Source organism: Mirounga leonina, unplaced genomic scaffold (genome assembly GCF_011800145.1).
Source record: "Mirounga leonina isolate KUSES-001 unplaced genomic scaffold, KU_Mleo_1.0 Mir_115, whole genome shotgun sequence".
Taxonomy (NCBI): domain Eukaryota; kingdom Metazoa; phylum Chordata; class Mammalia; order Carnivora; family Phocidae; genus Mirounga; species Mirounga leonina.
In genome coordinates, this window is record NW_023270268.1 from 49366407 (window position 1) to 49385565 (window position 19159).

General features: G+C 37.1%; 1 protein-coding gene across 5 annotated transcripts in view; it reads right to left on the minus strand.

Annotated features, from left to right (window-relative positions):
• Nucleotides 1-13261: 13261 nt before the first annotated feature.
• Nucleotides 13262-19159, minus strand: part of SLC33A1 (solute carrier family 33 member 1) — a 28819-nt gene continuing 22921 nt past the window's right edge. For 4 of the 5 annotated variants that reach the window (XM_034997578.1, XM_034997571.1, XM_034997565.1 and 1 more), the window contains one exon: nt 13262-17961. In XM_034997578.1, coding sequence (XP_034853469.1) covers nt 17794-17961 — 168 coding nt within the window. In that variant the 3' untranslated portion in view covers nt 13262-17793. The remainder of the gene's footprint in view (nt 17962-19159) is intronic. The other variant, XM_034997558.1, reaches the window with a different exon arrangement.

Genomic DNA, 19159 nt, shown 5'->3' on the forward strand with positions numbered 1-19159 from the left:
ATAGATAGATAGATAGATAGATAGATAGATAGATAGATAGATAGATATGGGTGCCTGGGTGACTCAGTCGGTTAAACATCTGAATCTTGATTTCAGCTCAGTTCATGTTCTCAGGGTTATAAGATCGAGCCCCGTGTCAGGCTCTGCATTCAGCAGGGAGTCTGCTTGAGATTCTTTCCCTCTGCCCCTCCCTGCCTCTCTAAAATAGATAGATAAATAAATAAATAAATAAATCTTTTTAAAAAATAAAAATGGATAAATAAATCTTTTTTTTTTTTTTTATTTGACAGAGAGAGACACAGCGAGAGAGGGAACACAAGCAGGGGGAGTGGGAGAGGGAGAAGCAGGCCTCCCACAGAGCAGGGAGCCCGATGCGGGGCTCGATCCCAGGACCCTGGGATCATGACCTGAGCCGAAGGCAGACGCTTAACGACTGAGCCACCCAGGTGCCTCGGATAAATAAATCTTTAAAAACAAAAAACATAAACAAAAACAAATTAGCTGAGTATTATTGCCAAAGAAAAAGAAAAAAATGAATATTTAACGGGGACCCCCTCACAGGAACACCTCAGTTTCTAGCATTGGTTTCCAGTCAAAGTCAACCATTCCATTGTGTTATGGACTGAATGTTTGTATCCCTTCAAAATTAATATGTGATATTCTAACCCCTGATGTGATGGTATTAGAAGGTGAGGTCTTTGGGGGGTAATTAGGTTTAGATAAGGTCATAAGAGTGGAGCCCCAATGATGAGATTAATGTCCTTATAAAAAATGAATAAAGACCAGATATCCCTCTCTCCTAGAGAGAAGGTGGCAGTCTGCAAGCCAGGAAGAGGACTCTCAGCAGGGATCCAATCTGCCAGCATCTTAATCTTGAACTTCCAGCATTAAAAACTGTGAGAAATAAATATCTGTTGTTTAAGTCACCCAGGCTATGGTAATTTGTTGTAGCAGCCTGAGATAACTAAAACACCCATGTACCACAGCACCAGGAGGTAAAGCTCATTCACTTCCTTGCTGTCCAAACTAATACCTACTGCCTCCTTACCCTCTTCAGGACTATCAGGAGTGATCAAGACTGTCATCTTATTGTTGGTTCAACATCTGCAAATCAATCAATGTGATACAATACATTAATAAAAGAAAGAATAAGAACCATATGATCCTCTCAATAGATGCAGAAAAAGCATTTGACAAAGTACAGCATCCGTTCTTGATTAAAACTCTTCAGAGTGTAGGGATAGAGGGTACATACCTCAATATCATAAAAGCCATCTATGAAAAACCCACAGTGAATATCATTCTCGATGGGGAAAAACTGAGAGCTTTTCCCCAAAGGTCAGGAACACGGCAGGGATGTCCACTATCACCACTGCTATTTAACATAGTATTAGAAGTCCTAGCCACAGCAATCAGACAACAAAAAGAAATAAAAACATCCGAATCGGCAAAGAAGAAGTCAAACTCTCATTCTTTGCAGATGATGTGATGCTTTATGTGGAAAACCCAAAAGACTCCACCCCAAAACTGCTAGAACTCATACAGGAATTCAGTAAAGTGGCAGGATATAAAATCAATGCACAGAAATCAGTTGCATTTCTATACACCAACAATAAGACAGAAAAAAGAGAAATTAAGGAGTCAATCCCATTTACAATTGCACCCAAAACCATAAGATACCTAGGAATAAATCTAATCAAAGAGGCAAAGAATCTGTACTCAGAAAGCTATAAAATACTCATGAAAGAAACTGAGGAAGACACAAAGAAATGGAAAAACGTTCCATGCTCATGGATTGGAAGAACAAATATTGGGAAGATGTCAATGCTACCTAGAGCAATCTACACATTTAATGCAATCCCTATCAAAATACCATCCACTTTTTTCAAAGAAATGGAACAAATAATCCTAAAATTTTTATGGAACCAGAAAAGACCCTGAATAGCCAGAGGAATGTTGAAAAAGAAAAGCAAAGCTGGTGGCCTCACAATTCTGGACTTCAAGCTCTATTACAAAGCTGTAATCATCAAGACAGCATGGTACTGGCACAAAAACAGACACATAGATCAATGGAACAGAACAGAGAGCCCAGAAATGGACCCTCAACTCTATGGTCAACTAATCTTCAACAAAGCAGGAAAGAATGTCCAATGGAAAAAAAGGACAGTCTCCTCAACAAATGGTGTTGGGAAAATTGGACAGCCACATGCAGAAGAATGAAACTGGACCATTTCCTTACACCACACACAAAAACAGACTCACAATGGATGAAAGACCTAAATGTGAGACAGGAGTCCATCAAAATCCTAGAGGAGAACACAGGCAGCAACCTCTTCGACCTCAGCCGCAGCAACTTCTTCCTAGAAACATCACCAAAGGCAAGGGAAGCAAGGGCAAAAATGAACTATTGGGACTTCATCAAGATAAAAAGCTTTTGCACAGCAAAGGAAACAGTCAATAAAACCAAAAGACAACCGACAGAATGGGACTTCTCCCATTTTTTTCTCCACTTCTCCCATATTTGCAAATGACATATCAGATAAAGGGCTAGTATCCAAAATCTATAAAGAACTTATCAAACTCAACACCCAAAGAACAAAGAATCCAATCAAACAATGGGCAGAACACATGAACAGACATTTTTCCAAAGAAGACATCCAAATGGCCAACAGACTCATGAACAAGTACTCAGCATCACTCGGCATCAGGGAAATCCAAATCAAAACCTCAGTGAGATACCACCTCATACCAGTCAGAATGGCTAAAATTAATAAGTCAGGAAACGACAGATATTGGCGGGGATGCGGAGAAAGGGGAACCCTCCTACACTGTTGGTGGGAATGCAAGCTGGTGCAGCCACTCTGGAAAACAGTATGGAGGTTCCTCAAAAAGTTGAAAATCGAGCTACCGTATGACCCAGCAATTGCACTACCATGTATTTACCCCAAAGATACAAATGTAGTGATCTGAAGGGGTACATGTACCCCAATGTTTATAGCAGCAATGTCCACAGTAGTCAAACTATGGAAAGAGCCAAGATGTCCATCAACAGATGAATGGATAAAGAAGAAGTGGTATATATATATACAATGAAATATTATGCAGCCATCAAAAAAAAAAAACAAAAAACAAAACACCGAAATCTTGCCATTTGCAACGACATGGATGGGACTAGAGGGTATTATGCTAAGCGAAATAAGTCAATCAGAGAAAGACATGTATCATATGATCTCACTGATATGAGGAATTCTTAATCTCAGGAAACAAACTGAGGGTTGCTGGAGTGGTGGGGGGGTGGGAGGGATGGGGTGGCTGGGTGATAGACATTGGGGAGGGTGTGTGCTATGGTGAGCACTGTGAATTGTGTAAGACTGATGAATCACAGACCTGTACCTCTGAAACAAATAATACGTTATATGGTAAAAAAAAAAAAAAAAGAAGATAGTAGAAAGGGAAAAATGGATGGGGGGAAATCGGAGGGGGAGACAAACCATGAGAGACCGTGGACTCTGAGAAACCAACTGAGGGTTCTAGAGGGGAGGGGAGTGGGAGGATGGGTTAGCCTGGTGATGGGTATTAAAGAGGGCACGTATTGAACGGAGCACTGGGTGTTATATGCAAACAACGAATCATGGAACACTACATAAAAAAAATAAATTAATTAAAAAAAAAGATTGTCATCTTGCGATCTCCTGGTCACTCTCTCTTATTCATTGAAGACTAGAATCTGACTTAAAGTCTTTCTCTTCAGTTCAATCCCTGTTATTATTCTGATTTCTCAAGTGGTTGACTGTCTCATACCCAGTGACTTTTTCCTCTACCCCAAGTTAGCCATCCCCTCCCATGGTTATACTCTGGATCTTGTCTTGCCAGAAATTGCCACATCTGTAATCAAAGCCCTAGACCACCCTCTCCCACCACAACCTCTTGTTTTTCTGGTTCACTAGTGAAACTTATGGCAATAACTCTTTGAGCTCATTTAGGATGACCAATCCACTGAACCACCATGTCCATCCACCATTAGCCCCATCTAGTCTTTGATTTCCACCTTATTCAGCTTGGACTCTGTGGTTTAGCATAATAATCACTCCCTTAAAAATAGCTTCAACTCCAACCCCCCTCTGCCTCCTTTACACTTGCCTGGGAAAACCCCAACATTGCATTACACCCAACCTCCACCAAACAGAGTCCAATATGGAGAGATCTTCAGCTTTTTTCAAGAAGAGCTGCAAATTCAAACTTTTATATGAAATTTCCCTGTTTTGAAATTAAAATTTTTGGCAAAACACTGTACTAGTTATAGAATATGTCTTGAGGCAGAGACTACAGACTTTCAGTTTATTACCTCTGCTTAAATGGCTTTCCCTTATGCTTCAAGTAATGTCAAAACTCCTTAGGCTCGGGGTGCCTGGGTGGCTCAGTCGTTGAGCATCTGCCTTTGGCTCGGGTCATGATCCCAGGGTCCTGGGATCAAGCCCCACATTGGGCTCCCTGCTCAGCAGGAAACCTGCTTCTCCCTCTGCCTGCCGCTCCCCCCTGCTTGTGTTCTCTCTCTCTGTCAAATAAATAAATAAAATCTTAAAAAAAAAAACCTTAGGCTCATATCCAGGGTGCTACATAATCAAGGACCTACTTATCTCTCAAGCTCTTCTTTCCTACCCCCCACTTCATTCATTTTGCCTCAAGCACCCTGAGTACATTGATCTCTCTGATCTTCACACATAGCAAGTTCATCCCTCTGCCTTAGAGCCTTTGCATTTACTGCTTGCCCTGCCTAGAATGCCCTAAATCCTCATCCCTCTCACCCACCAAGCTGCCTCTTTATCCTTCAAATCTCAATTTAAGTATCATATCAAGCGGGTGCCTGGCTCAGTCAGCATGCGACTCTTGATCTCAGGGTTGTGAGTTCGAGCCCCATGTTGGGTGTAGAAATTACTCAAAAATAAAATCTTAAGAAAAACAAACAAACAAATATCATATCCACAATGAGGTCTTTTCTAAACACTCTAACTCAGGTAGTCCTCACCATACACAACACAAAATTTAATTTGTAATTTAATGGATTGACAGATAGGCTTTCTTTTTATTCCCTTCCTTCTTCACTGGCCTGTAGGTCAGGGACTGTGTCTCCTTACTATGTCTGTGTCTATGACTGAAGAGCCAGTGCTGAGCATAGTTCCTGATATATAGGAAAATCTTGTTAAGTATTAGTTGAATGAGAGGTAACCTCTTTAATTCTCCACAAGGCAAAATCTCTACCTATCCTCCCTCCTCCTCTATTTTGTCATACTCTTTCCTTTCATGCCTTTCCATTTTCTTCCAGACCAATTCAATCCCACAGCTATTAGGGGGAGTAAAACTAGTAACATGAATTCACATGAAGAATTAAAGAGTACCAGTAAAGGTAACTACATAGGTAAATATAAAATACTGTATAAATGTATTTTTGTTTATAATCTTTCCTTCTCCTGTATGATTAAGACAACTGGACAAAGTAATAATTATGAAACTGTGTTGATGTGCTTATAATATATAAAGATACAGTTTGTATAACAATAATAGCACAAAAGAGATGAGGGAACAGAACTATATTGGAGCAAAGTTACTGAATACCATTGACATTGATTTGTATATTTTACTATATGTAAATTGTACCTTGCTTTTTCTGAAATGGGGTAGAGGGAGAAGTTTTGAAAGCATAATGAAACTTGCAGAAATTAGGAACCCTGGAATCTCAAGCCAATTACCAGGCAATGATCAGGAATTCTACTATAGCTAGGTCTTATGTCTAGAATGTAGTTTGGGAGCCCAAGTTATTCAGACACTAATATGGCTCTATTTGAGTTAGCCACCAACATTGCCCCCTTTCTCAGGACCAGCTCATTGATCCCTACTAATATTACTAATCTACTGCCAGCAACTCAATTTCTGCCTCACTGTGTATTTCTGACCCTCCTTCCACTACCAACACACGCTTTGTCTGTCTCCCACATAACCTCCTAAAAAACTGAGTGGTCCAGGCATTATCATCCTTATTGAAGGGGTTTGGGGCAGCACCCCCGTGACCCCCTGAATGTGCCACTTTGGCACGTGGATTATTTTGAGCTTAAGGACCTTGAGACTCTGTGGGCACAAGAGAAATGTTTGTTCCTCCCTTAACCACACAGAAAATTCTAAATTGGGAGTCTTTCCCAGAATAAGGGTTATTAACAGAGATAAATTTTATCTGAGTGCCCCATCTGTATGGTAGGGCAAACACTTAATTACCAAACATCTGGTCTTCTTATTGCCCTATGAAATGCATTCCTTTCCTCTAAAATCCCAGACCCCTGCCCCCTTCTCAGTTCAGAATGACATACATAATTCATTTTGTCTGTCTTTGGAATTTCCATGTCTATGCAGATTCCCCTTACATATGCCTATTAAATTTGATTTTATCCTGTTAATCTGTCTCACAACAATTTGATTCTTAGTCCAGAAATTCTTGCTCCCTAACATTATCAAGCAAAGTTTTCATGCCCACCCACCTATTGGACTGATAGCTGATCTATTTATTGGCTGTCTTTCAGTCAGGGGCTCACTCCTCTAACACAACCAGCTGAAGTATGACAAGGTTAAGTGGCCAAAAACATGGCCAGTTAAGCTTAAGAAAAAAGCTAGAGTTGCCTTAAGCTTGGGGCGCTGAACATGACACGTGCCTTCAGAAAGGGATGAAGCAGGGGCACCCGGGTGGCTTAGTCGTTAAGCGTCTGCCTTCGGCTCAGGTCATGATCCCAGTGTCCTGGGATCGAGTCCCACATTGGGCTCCCTTCTCGGCGGGAAGCCTGCTTCTCCCTCTCCCACTCCCCCACTTGTGTTCCCTCTCTCACTGTGTCTCTCTCTGTCAAATAAATAAAATCTTAAAAAAAAAAAAAGGGATGAAGCAAGCATATAAAAGATACAACCCCCTCTCCAGAGTGTTCTCCTAAACACAATTAATCTTTGTCTCCTCAGTTCTTTCATTGCCCTTTCTTTGCTCAGAAAATTATGAATCTCTAAAGGAGAAAGACATGTCAAGACACTTTTATTCTTTCCTCAGTGTACATTTTGTAGAAAAGACGATAAAAAAATTTGTTGAATCAATGTAAGAATCAAAGATTATGCTAGATTCACCCACATAATAAGGAGGATATATGTATTTTTGTAACGTCATCTTGCAATTCTTGTGATCCTTATATCATTAACAGAATTAAATATTCCTTACAGTATTGTCCTACGTGTATAGCCCACTTCTCTGCCATTCCACTCTATCTACCTATAAGCCTGATTTAGAAAACTGGAGGGTAAAACCCCGAAATATTTGCCTACTGGTTATCACCACAATACTTAGTGCTTATTAAATTTACATGCACAGTTTACTTTCACTTCAGGGCATTCATCTGGCCATTAACAGACAAAATCTGAAATATATTAACATATATCCTTTAGTTCAGCATTTGTGGTATGACAATACTTGTTTTAGTTGAGCTCGTCTCTTGGCCACGAACAGAGATTTGCTTTGTCTACCTCAAATAAGGGGAGCTGCACTGTCAGTGTTAAGTAGAGTAGAAGTAGGAGAGAAAGGAACCTCACAAAATGTTAGGACTCCAAACAGAGCAGGGCTTCAGACATTGTAAAATATCTCTAGTAAAGGTTTAGGATTCACATCATGACACTCTTCATGCTAGTGCTTCATTACCAACATGACCTTGCTTTTTCTTCTTCCATTTACACTTCCCTTTTTATTCTTCCCACTACGAAATTGGCTTCCTTACCCTCTTCTCTATCACTAGGGTGGACCGTACAATTTAAGATCAAAACCAGGACATTTTTTCATTGTAAAAAAGTTCCGGTAATAATTTTGCTGGGACCACAAATGTAAACTTGCATCATTCTAGCAACACAGGAAATTCAGTAACTATGTTATCCACCTCATAGTTTATGCATATCACAGCTCTCACAGTTTCTGCTTCCATGTAACTTCAGCTTACTAGGAGTGACAAATGCCTCTGGGGTCTGTATAGCCTCCACTCATTGCTTCCAGGCCAATAAGATGGTCAATCTCAGCATAACCCGAGTGGAGATAGACCAAACCTGTGAGAGGAGGAAAAATCTTGCTCATGGAGAAAATTAGAGAACTAGGTTTAATGTACCAGTAGGGACTGTGAAAACACCTTTGGGAGTGACTCTTATAGATGTTGGACCCAGGAAGCAGAATATATGGCTAGTGGGCATTCTGGGAAGGACACCTAAGCCAAGTCTACTACACAAGTGGGATGGTTCCTTAAAGCAATGACACAATGGTTGCCTACAGTAAATGAGGGTGGAGATGCTAGAACTACCTTAGCAGAATATGAGGAATGCGTCAAAAAGAAAGATCGCAATATTAGAATGGACTTACTACATAAAACCAGAGAATGTTCTATCTGAACATGTCTTCCAGGAGAGTCAATGGGATACTACCTTCACAAAAGCAATGGGAACATGGTATTAGAGGAAGAATAGATGTTCAACATCACTAGCCATTAGGAAAATGCAAATTAAAATCACAAGAAGTTCTAGTTCAAGATGGTGACATAGGGAGATCCTGAACTCACCTCCTCCCATGGACAAGTCTCAATTACTTAGGAAAATAAATTTGAAACAAGTCCCTTTTCACATTCATTCTACCATATTCTGATTAAAATTGCCTCTTTCAAAGCTACTCTTCCACCCCCATTTCCTACAATCATCTACACTCAAAAGCTCATGTCCTTGCTTCCTATAGCAACCACCTGTCCTTGTAATTCAACTTCATAATCTCTAGAATCGATTTCTTCTTTTCCTTTCCAATGCTGATATTCTAGTGTAGACCCTGTTTACTTTGATGGTCTTTATCTCTCCTCCAATTTCATTTTATTAGAAATTGGCAGTTAAAAAGGTAATCCCTAATAAATCAATGCTTATAATCTGCAAAACCATAGCTTTTGTATACCTCTGACTATATATACATCATTACCCATCTATAAGTTGGTCTCTTAGTTCAGGCAATATCTGATAAGCATTTTTTTTAGAAGATTTTATTTATTTGAGAGAACACAGCAGGGGGAGGGAGGAGGGCAGATGGGGAAGGAGAAGGACAAGCAGACTCAGAGTCCAACATGGGACTCAATCCCATGACCATGAGATCATGACCTGAGTCAAAATCAAGAGCCAGAAGCTCAACAGGCTGAGCCACCCAGATGTCCCATGATCAGCATTTTAAAAAAATGTTGGGGGGTGCCTGGCTGGCTTAGTCAGTAGAGCATGCGACTCTTGATCTCAGGATTGTAGGTTTGAGCCCCACATTGGGTTTAGAGATTACTTAAAACTAAAATCTTAAAAAAATTGTTTTTTCTTTAGAGGACTAGAAAGAAATAAAGGACAAAAAAAATACAAAACCTTTATTTTTCCTTTTGTCAGAAGTTATTAACCTAATAAACAAAAATGTTCAAAAACCTGTGAAAGTGTTATTTTGAAATGGTTTTTACCATTTTTTTTAACCCAGAATTGTTTCTTTCTGCTTTTATAATAATTTCCATTTCCTGACTTATAGGGTCAGATTCCTTCAGATAAAACCCCCAATTTTGGGGACGCCTGGGTGGCTCAGTCGTTAAGCATCTGCCTTCGGCTCCGGTCACGATCCCAGGGTCCTGGGATCGAGCCCCGCATCGGGCTCCCTGCTCAGCGGGAAGCCTGCTTCTCCCTCTCCCACTCCCCCTGCTTGTGTTCCCTCTCTTGCTGTGTCTTTCTCTGTCAAATAAATAATAAAATCTTTAAAAAAAAAAACCTCCAATTTTTGCTTCAACTCACACCTTACTACTAAAATACTAGATATAAAATGTCTTCTACCCACAGGAGTATACTTTTCTATTATCACTTTAAATTGAACTACTTGGATAATTTGTCCCATTTGAACCAGAAGAAAATATAAAAGGAAACATCTAGTCACTTGAGACAGAACTCTTGGTTCTAAAACCCAGGCTTTCAAAAACACAAGTGTTGGCGAGGATGTGGAGAAAAAGGAACCCTCGTGTACTCTTGGTGAAAATGCAAACTGGTGCACCTACTTTGTAAAACAGTATGGAGGTTCCTCAAAAAATTAAAAATAGAATTACCATATAATCCGGTAACTGACTCTTGAGTATTTACCCAAAGTATACAAAAACATTAATCCAAAATGAAAAATGCACTCCTGTTTATTGCAGCATTACTTATAATAGCCAAATTATGGAAGCAACCCAGGTGTCCATCAATAGAAGAATGGATAAAGAGGTGGTATATATACACATGGAATATTATTCATTCACAAAAAAGGAAATCTTGCCACTTGCAACAACATGGATAGATCTAGAATAAAATGCTAAGCAAAATAAATCAGAGAAAGATAAATACCATATGATTTCACTCCCATGTGAAATTTAATAAACAAAACAAATGGACAAAGGAAAAAAAAAAGATACAAACCAAAAAACAACTCTTAACTCTAGAGAACAAACAGATGGTTACCAGAGGGGAGGGGGGTGGAGGGATGGGTCAAATAGTTGAAGGGGATATTAAGAGTATACTTATCTTGATGAGCACTGGTTGATGTACAGAATTGTTGAATCACTATATTATACACTGAAGCTAATATAACATTGTATGTTAACTATACTGGAATTAAAATAAAAATAAAAAATAAAGGGGCATCTGGTTGGCTCAGAAGAGCCTGTGACTCTTGATCTCAGGTCGTGAGTTTGAGCCCCATGTTGGGTGTAGAGATTACTTAAATAAACTTTTATATACACACACACACACATATATATATACATATATATATAAAAGAGGGGCACCTGGCTAACTCAGTGGGTAGAGCATGCAACTCTTGATCTCGGGGTTTTAAGTTCAAGCCCCATGACAGGTATAGAGATCACTTAAAAATAAAATATTTTAAAAAAAATTAAAGGGGCACCTGGATGGCTCAGTCAGTTGAGTGTCAGACTCTTGATTTTGGCTAAGGTCATGATCTCAGAGTCTTGTGTCATGATCAGCAGGGAGTCTGCTTGGGATTCTCTCTGCCTCTGCCTCTGCCCCTCCCACGATGCTCACACTTGCTCTCTCCAATGAATGAATAAATCTTTAAAAAATGTTTTAAAAATAGGGGCGCCTGGGTGGCTCAGTTGGTTAAGCGACTGCCTTCGGCTCAGGTCATGATCCTGGAGTCCCGGGATCGAGTCCCACATCGGGCTCCCTGCTCGGCAGGGAGTCTGTTTCTCCCTCTGACCCTCTCATGCTCTATCTCATTCTCTGTCTCAAATAAATAAATAAAATCTTAAAAAAAATGTTTTAAAAATAATTAAAAAAATAGAAATAAAGAATAGCCAATAGGGTAAAAAAATAGAATAAAAATAAAACTTAAAAAATAACACCCAGACTTTCATTATTCTAGGCTTCTGACCATAATAGAAGCAAAAAAATGTGGATTAAACAGAACACAATTCAAGAAGCATCAGATAAAACATGACTATTATATTTATTCACATTGTACTGAAGTACACATGTCGTTTCTTAAGCAGGAATAGATTTAATTACTATTTAAAATAACCACACTTGTTCCCCACAGACCAATTCTCACCTGTGTGGTGACAAATGAGAACCAGACTGATAACAGCTTATCAGATTGATGAGACTATATATTCTAGGGTTTGCACTATAGGTGAGGAGCCTCAAAATATGAATCTGGGAACTACACAGGACAGCTATATGGAAGTTCTCCTCTCTTTCAGAGAAAGGAAGAGAAATCTTTTTTTTTTTTTTAAAGAGTTTATTTATTTGACAGAGCACAAGCAGGGGGAGTGGGAGAGGGAGAAGCAGGCTCCCTGCTGAGCAGGTAGCCTGATGCGGGGCTCGATCCCAGGACCCTGGGATCATGACCTGAGCCGAAGACAGACGCTTAACAGACTGAGCCACCCAGGAGCCTGGAAGAGAAATCTTATGTCCTTACTATAAACAAGTTCTCCTTAGGAAGGATCCTGGGTTCTTACCTTTTGGAATATAGATATGTCTTCAGGGGAAAAACAAGACATGTCTCCAGATTTATAACCCATAGATGTTTCCATGTTCCCAAGTCTCATTCCCCTTGAAATGTGCATACCAGAGAAGTATCTCTTGTGTTATTGACTAAATTGCGTTCCTCCCAAATTCATATGTTGAAGCCCTAACCCACAATGTGGTAATATCTGGAGCCAGGGCCTTTATAGAGGTAATTAAGGTTAAATAAAGTAATAAGGGTAGAGCCCGAATCCAGTAGGACTGGTGTCCTTATAAGAGGAAGAGACACCAGGAATGTGTGTGCAGAGAGGAAGGTCATGTAAACAGAGTAAGAAAGTGGCAGTCTCTAAACCAAGGAGATGGGCCTTGGGAGAAACCAAACCTGTTGCCACCTTGATCTTGGAATTTCCATCCTCCAGAACTGTGAGAAAATAAATTCGGCTGTCTAAGCCACCTAGTCTGTAGTATGTTGTTATGATGGCCCTCGCAGACTAATACACTCTGGTTTCTCTCTATTCAGTTACAACTTAGCTTCAAAGGCTTCTCTTTCAGCACAGGTCCCAAGTTTTAGTAAAATTTGCTCAGAAAGTTCTAACTGTGGAGAAACAGTATTTTCTCTATAATCCCAAACTGTCTTTTAATTTAAATAAATTCTTTAAAATTGTAACTACTAAAGAAGCCAATATCCAATAACAAATGTTTAAAAAATAAGAGATTTTAGGGGCGCCTGGGTGGCTCAATCAGTTAAGCATCTGCCTTCAGCTCAGATCACAGTCCCAGGGTTCTGGGATTGAGCCAGACATCGGCTCCCTGCTCAGCGGGGAGTCTATTTCTCCCTCTCCCTCTGCCCCTCTCCCCTGCTCATGTTCTCTCTCTCAAGTAAATAAAATCTTAAAAAAAAAAAGAGAGATTTTACAATAAAGTTTCCCAGTGAAATTCTTTATAACCCCAAACTATCCATACAGTGTTATGCCTCCATCTATTGTCCCTTTTACCCAGGTTACTAATGGAAGATACAATGATTCAGGAGGGCTTCATTTAAAAAAAAAACAAAAAAACAACGGTTTGGTGGTAGGTGTACACCTCTTGAAATTACCTTGCTTTTAATTATATAATGTCAATCTAGTATAATTTTAACATGAATCATTTGCAGGTAAATTTGGCTAGTACTTAATAAACATGAAAACAAATATATTTTGTCAATATTTTATTTTTTAGAGATCAATTGTGAAAACAATCATTTTGAGCACTTAAATAATCCTTTATGCAAAAATCTGGAGAATTGATTTCAAATATACTCCAAATATTTAAACATTGCATAAATATTTAATATTATTAACATTTGAAAATAAATTAACCAAATAAACATTTCACATATACTAAAACACTTAAATAATGCTAAACTATCAAAGTCAATGTTAGATCTTTCAAAAATGATAAATTATTTTGTGTTGTGCATTTTTAATTCAAAACTGTACATGGATACAGTGATTTCATAAAGACCCCAACAATGACAACTTTTAACACTGCGTATTTTTTCAATTTTACACTAATTCTTACATAAAGCAGTATCTGAGGACAATAGATCTAGATTCACTGATATAACTTGACAGTGGTAATCTATCAATTTACCAAATATGCCAAACTAACTTTTTAAAATATCAGATTTTTGCCTCGATTATTTATTTTCCTAATTTTATAGATGCACGTGATAAAAATTTCAGTTTCATTAATTATAAGGCTATAAAAAGTAAACTTTCTCCAACATATAAGGTCATTTTGATGAAAGTAAGGATAGTCTTTAATTTTTATATTTTACAATAGTGACTGATTAATTGTAATTGACTAGAGTACTAGATCTGAGAGATTTATAATTCCCTAAGAATTATACCGGTACCTTGTTCATTTCAGTCATGTTATTTGTTACTCTTCACACAAAACTGTTATAAAAAGTTATTTCTATATATTGCCAATAAAAAACTATTAAAATGTAGCAACCTTTTCTCAATGCTTCAAGACTTCATATAAACTATGCAAATATTGCTGTTTTAATATCTTTTAAATTATATACCTGACAAATTCTTTAAAAGAGAAATTATAATTAATCATAAAATTTTCCATTTGCTACATAAAACTATTTCCTCCTATAAAATATCTGCCACTCCATAAAAAAAAAAAACCCTCCTTAAAAGCAATATTTATAATCTGATAAATAAAAAAATGTTTCTATTCACTTAAGGAGAGGGCATGAGCCCTGCACATTAACTATTCCATCCTGATCAGGACTTTACTCTACCAAAACAGAATTCCAGGAAAAAATATAAGTTTTCCGTGCCCATTTACCTTGCTAACAATTTAAAGGAGTAAAACGAAGATTCTAATAGCAGTTTTGACAGGTAGGAAATGAAAAGGCTCCCAGTCCCAAATTAAATAGCGATTACATTAAACATTTGGCACTGTCAAATCAGGCAGAGATTAAGCTGTAGTGGAAAAAGAAATAAGGTCTATAATAGGTATTTTAAATCTGCTAAGAGAAAAATCAATTAATTACGCCTTGCTATCTACCAAAGACATTGGTTAAAAGAAGTCTCAGTAGTACGACACACTATTGTCACCTTTCCTCCTGTAATGAAAATGGCTATTAAATATATTAATCCTAGCTATAATGGAATCATTTCTTAAAACTTATTTTCTTTCTCTAATACTAAGGTAAAATACATTTTGGAAATATGCATGGAATGTCCCCAACAAATTGGTTCTTTAGTTTTAGCAGGGTCTGTGTCATACAGTTTTATTCATTCTTTCAACCACATGAAAAAAGATGATCCCCCAAAATATAAAAACAAGCCTGGTCTTCTGTTATATTAAATAATGAGCTCAACCATTTAATATAAAACAACATACTTTTTTGGGTTTCTGTTAACAGGACAAAATAGAAATTATTAATAGGAAAGAAGTACTAAATGACTAAGATATTTCTTTTTTGGGACAGAACTCACCCTTATAACTCTCCCCTACCAGTAATGTCTTACCTGCTCTAATCCGTTCAAGGTTCAACTTCACCACTACAAATGCAGACATTTTCCAGTTTTCATCATAAGATTTTTCTTTTAACATTGTTTTTAGGATGCTTTAAACAATTAGTTTCACAATTATTATTTCAAAGTTATGTTTACAATTCAGAGCCCACATTCAATAAGGTCATGGCTTTTACACTTTTTTGGATCACAGACCATTTATGATTTTAACAAGAGCTCTCTCCAGAAAGACAAATAATTACATGTCCAGTTTTGCTAGCAATTCAGGGGTTTCAAGGCCCCACTGACACCTGTTTAGGATAAAAATCCTTGTAATAAAGAGATGAAATCAAACAATAGATTTGTATCTCAAAGGTTTAATATTAAAAAAAATAGAGGAATCTATTTTAGGTATTGAACAAATTTTTTTTATGATTGATCAGGCAAAATTAAAATATTTACAAAGGAAGGAATTTTTGGTTTTAGTCTTAGCTAATCTTTTATAAGATTGTAAGATTTATAAGAATATTAGCTAGTAAATGTATAATACATTAACTGGAGGAGTTAACGTTCATACTTGAGGGCAGAGTTTATCAGGATCTATCAGTAAAGAAAAACATATGCAAAAAAGGTAGTATTTTCTAGTACTACTGATATACCATGAACAGATCCTCAGATTCAGGTAGATCATTTGTAAGATGCCATCAGTAATCAATGTATGCAATATAGTTGCACATAGCTATTAAGAAGTCATTTTTGGTATGTGTTACAAGCGTGTACCCAAATAACCAAAGGACTATAATTCAAAATAAATGTTCATTTCTAGAGCAAATGCAATTAATAATGGCTTTTACCTTATAGTTAAAGGCTTACAATATATTTTAATACTTCAAGTCATTAAAGATTTGTTGACTTCAAAGTATGTTTGAAAGTATGTAAATTTTTAATATGAATGGGTAAGAAACAAAAGGTAATTATGGCAATGTCACCTTCTTAATCCAAAATTTAAAAAGCAAAATACATTTCACATATGAGAGTAAGTGGGTTTTTTTCTTTATTCAAGTAAACATTTTGATTATAATACATGATAATGGACAACCCATGTGACAAAGTATGGGAGACTATGGTTTGGTGTAGCTTCCTTGTTTCTAGGATGATTTTCCAGGTGATTCTTCAGAATCTGACATCGATGCCCAACACAGGCTTTCCAATGGCAATGCATGAGTTCTAGAGAACTGCCTCTATCTTCAGATGCTGAGTGCCATTTTCTCCCACCCATTTTATCCTCCATTACTTATATAAAACCCCACTCTAAAATTCCACCTATGTTATAAAATTAACAAAATCAAAAATTAGTATATGTTTTCCCACAGGATAAAAATAAGTCAGACTCAACTTAATCTTTCTTTTTCTATAACTTTGGAATGACTTACATAATCCCTAAAGAGTCAGAGTAATACACAACACAAAATATGCAAAGAACCTTATTACTGGGTGTACATAATATGTTGGGAATTGCTAATGTATTCAAAAGTTTAATTTTCCTGGGATATCAATCCTCTACCAGACATTACAGTTTACAAACAGAACGTTGTGTTTTAATAAGTGGGAATACAGTACCTGATTTCATATAAAGTAACTGTGAGATCTTTTCTCTCTAGTAAAGTGCTTAATTAAGAAACATTCTTCCACAACATAATTTAACTTGTCAAAGGCACAAAATGTCTTTGTCTCTCTCTCTAAGCATTAGTCTTTAAAATTATGGTATTAATCATTTAGATTTTATTTAATCGAAAAGCTTTACTGTTTTTTTCTCTCAGTAATAAAAAAAACTGCTTGAAGAAAAACATTTTTTATTTTCAAAACTTTGCCATGAACATACATACAACACTAAATTAGATCCCTTCATGAGCTGTCTGTATGCCATGAAGCACTTATGACAAAAACACATGTAAGTTTTAGGGTAAAAGTTAACAAGGAATCAGAATATCTTCCAAAAAAGGGGGACAGGGGAATCATTAAACTAAAAATCATAGCTTTCATTTTATAAAAAAATAGTTTGAATAATCTTCTTAAAAATCTTTAATGCTTACAAAAGCAGGAAATACATTTAAAATAGTCTTCTTAACACAGATTCATTAGTACAATGTGGTTATGGTCAGAAAAATAACAACTAAAATGGCATTTCAGTAGTCTGCATTCTCTTCTCAGCAAATTCCACATAGAATTTAACCAATTTGCAATTCAAAATAAGATTTAACTGCCAACAAGGCCAGACTAGTTGTAATTAGCACCTGAATATCAAGCTCTGTTCCACTTAATATATTGTACTAAAATTTTAAATACAGCTCAGTGATAGGTACTGATAACAATATTTGACTGCATGGTTACCGCCCATGACTACTGCACTGCAGGTTAAAACATATTTTGGTCAGTAAATTAAAAAGATATAAATCAAATAACAAGGCCAGAAAACTTGTTTTAAGAACCCATTTCCTGACCTTAAGTAAACTTCAAATACACTGACAAGGCAAGGAAAATATAATCAACTATACAGAGAGTCTCTATTTTTTAATCATTTGGCATTTTATATTAGTAACTTCCTTGTTTAAAATATTATTTTATACTCCCGTGCACTGATTATCATAGCTGTCTGAATTAAAATGAAACTACAGTTACCTTCCTAGAATGTCCAGTAGTGAATGCATTAGTTGCTTCTTTTGCACTTCCATGAAGATGGTCCTTCATCCTGTAATTTTTTCAATTTTGGACCAAGAAAGAACCACCAACCAAATCCAATAAAAACACAAATGATGGATTCTACATAATAACCATCCAGCGCCGTAACACATGAGCCACCAAGCTTTTTGCAAAGCTGTAAAAGTAAAATTATAATAAATATTTCACAATTTCAAAACGGAAGTATTCAGCAATTTAGACGTTTTTACTTTGTAATTTAAGGGATTAATAAAAAAAATTTTTTGGAAGGTATTTTAATTATTATTATTATTATTTTTTTTTTTTTTAAGTAATCCAGCATGGGTCTTGAACTCACAACCCAGAGACCAAGAGATCAAGCGTCATAGGGTCTACTGACTGAACCAACCAGGCTCCCTTCAAAATGTATTTTTGTTAAATCATTTCATCATTTTGTTCATTTCAAATGGTGAATATGCTAATATGTCTTAATCTCTCTAATGCTACTAACAGGATTAAAAATATTTTTCAGCTCTTGCTGTAAACAATACTCATTTTCCATTTTGAATATATAGCTTTTAGGGGCGCCTGGGTGGCTCAGTCGTTGAGCATCTGCCTTCAGCTCAGGTCATGATCCCAGGGTCCTGGGATTGAGCCCCCGCATCGGGCTCCCTGCTCCGCGGGAAGCCTGCTTCTCCCCCTCCCACTCCCCCTGCTCGTGTTCCCTCTTTCGCTGTGTCTCCCTCTGTCAAATAAATAAATAAAATCTTTAAAAAAAAAAAGAAGATATAGCTTTTCATATTTGGGAAATGTGTAGAAATTTCCAATGAATCTACTCTAGAAGTGGGCTAATGTTAATTTGAAATAATTTAACAATAGACTGCTAACCATTCAGGTTTAGCTACAATTGTTACATAGTCAATGGAATTTCCCTTTTTTATCATTATAAAACTTAGCTGTTAATTATGCATTTATTAAGTGCGTACTGTATAGGATCCTCAAGGTAGGGGAGAGAGACTGCTCTTTCCTTGCTGAGAAGCATCTTCAAGTGAGCTACTCTTACTGATTTAAGTGTTATAACCCTCAGTTCTGATAGGAAAAAAAAACCAAACAGAGATTTCTACACTAGAAACTATAGGGGGCACTTGGGTGGCTCAGTTGGTTAAGCGTCTGCCTTCGGCTCAGGTCATGATCCCAGGGTTCTGGGATGGAGCCCCGCAATAGGCTCCCTGCTCAGTGGGAAGCCTGCTTCTCCCTCTCCTGCTCCCCCTGCTTGTGCTCTCTCTCTGTCAAATAAATAAAATCTTAAAAAAAAAAAGAAGAAACTATGGGCAGATATGATTTTTTAAAAAGATACAGTACTTCTAGAGGCAAAA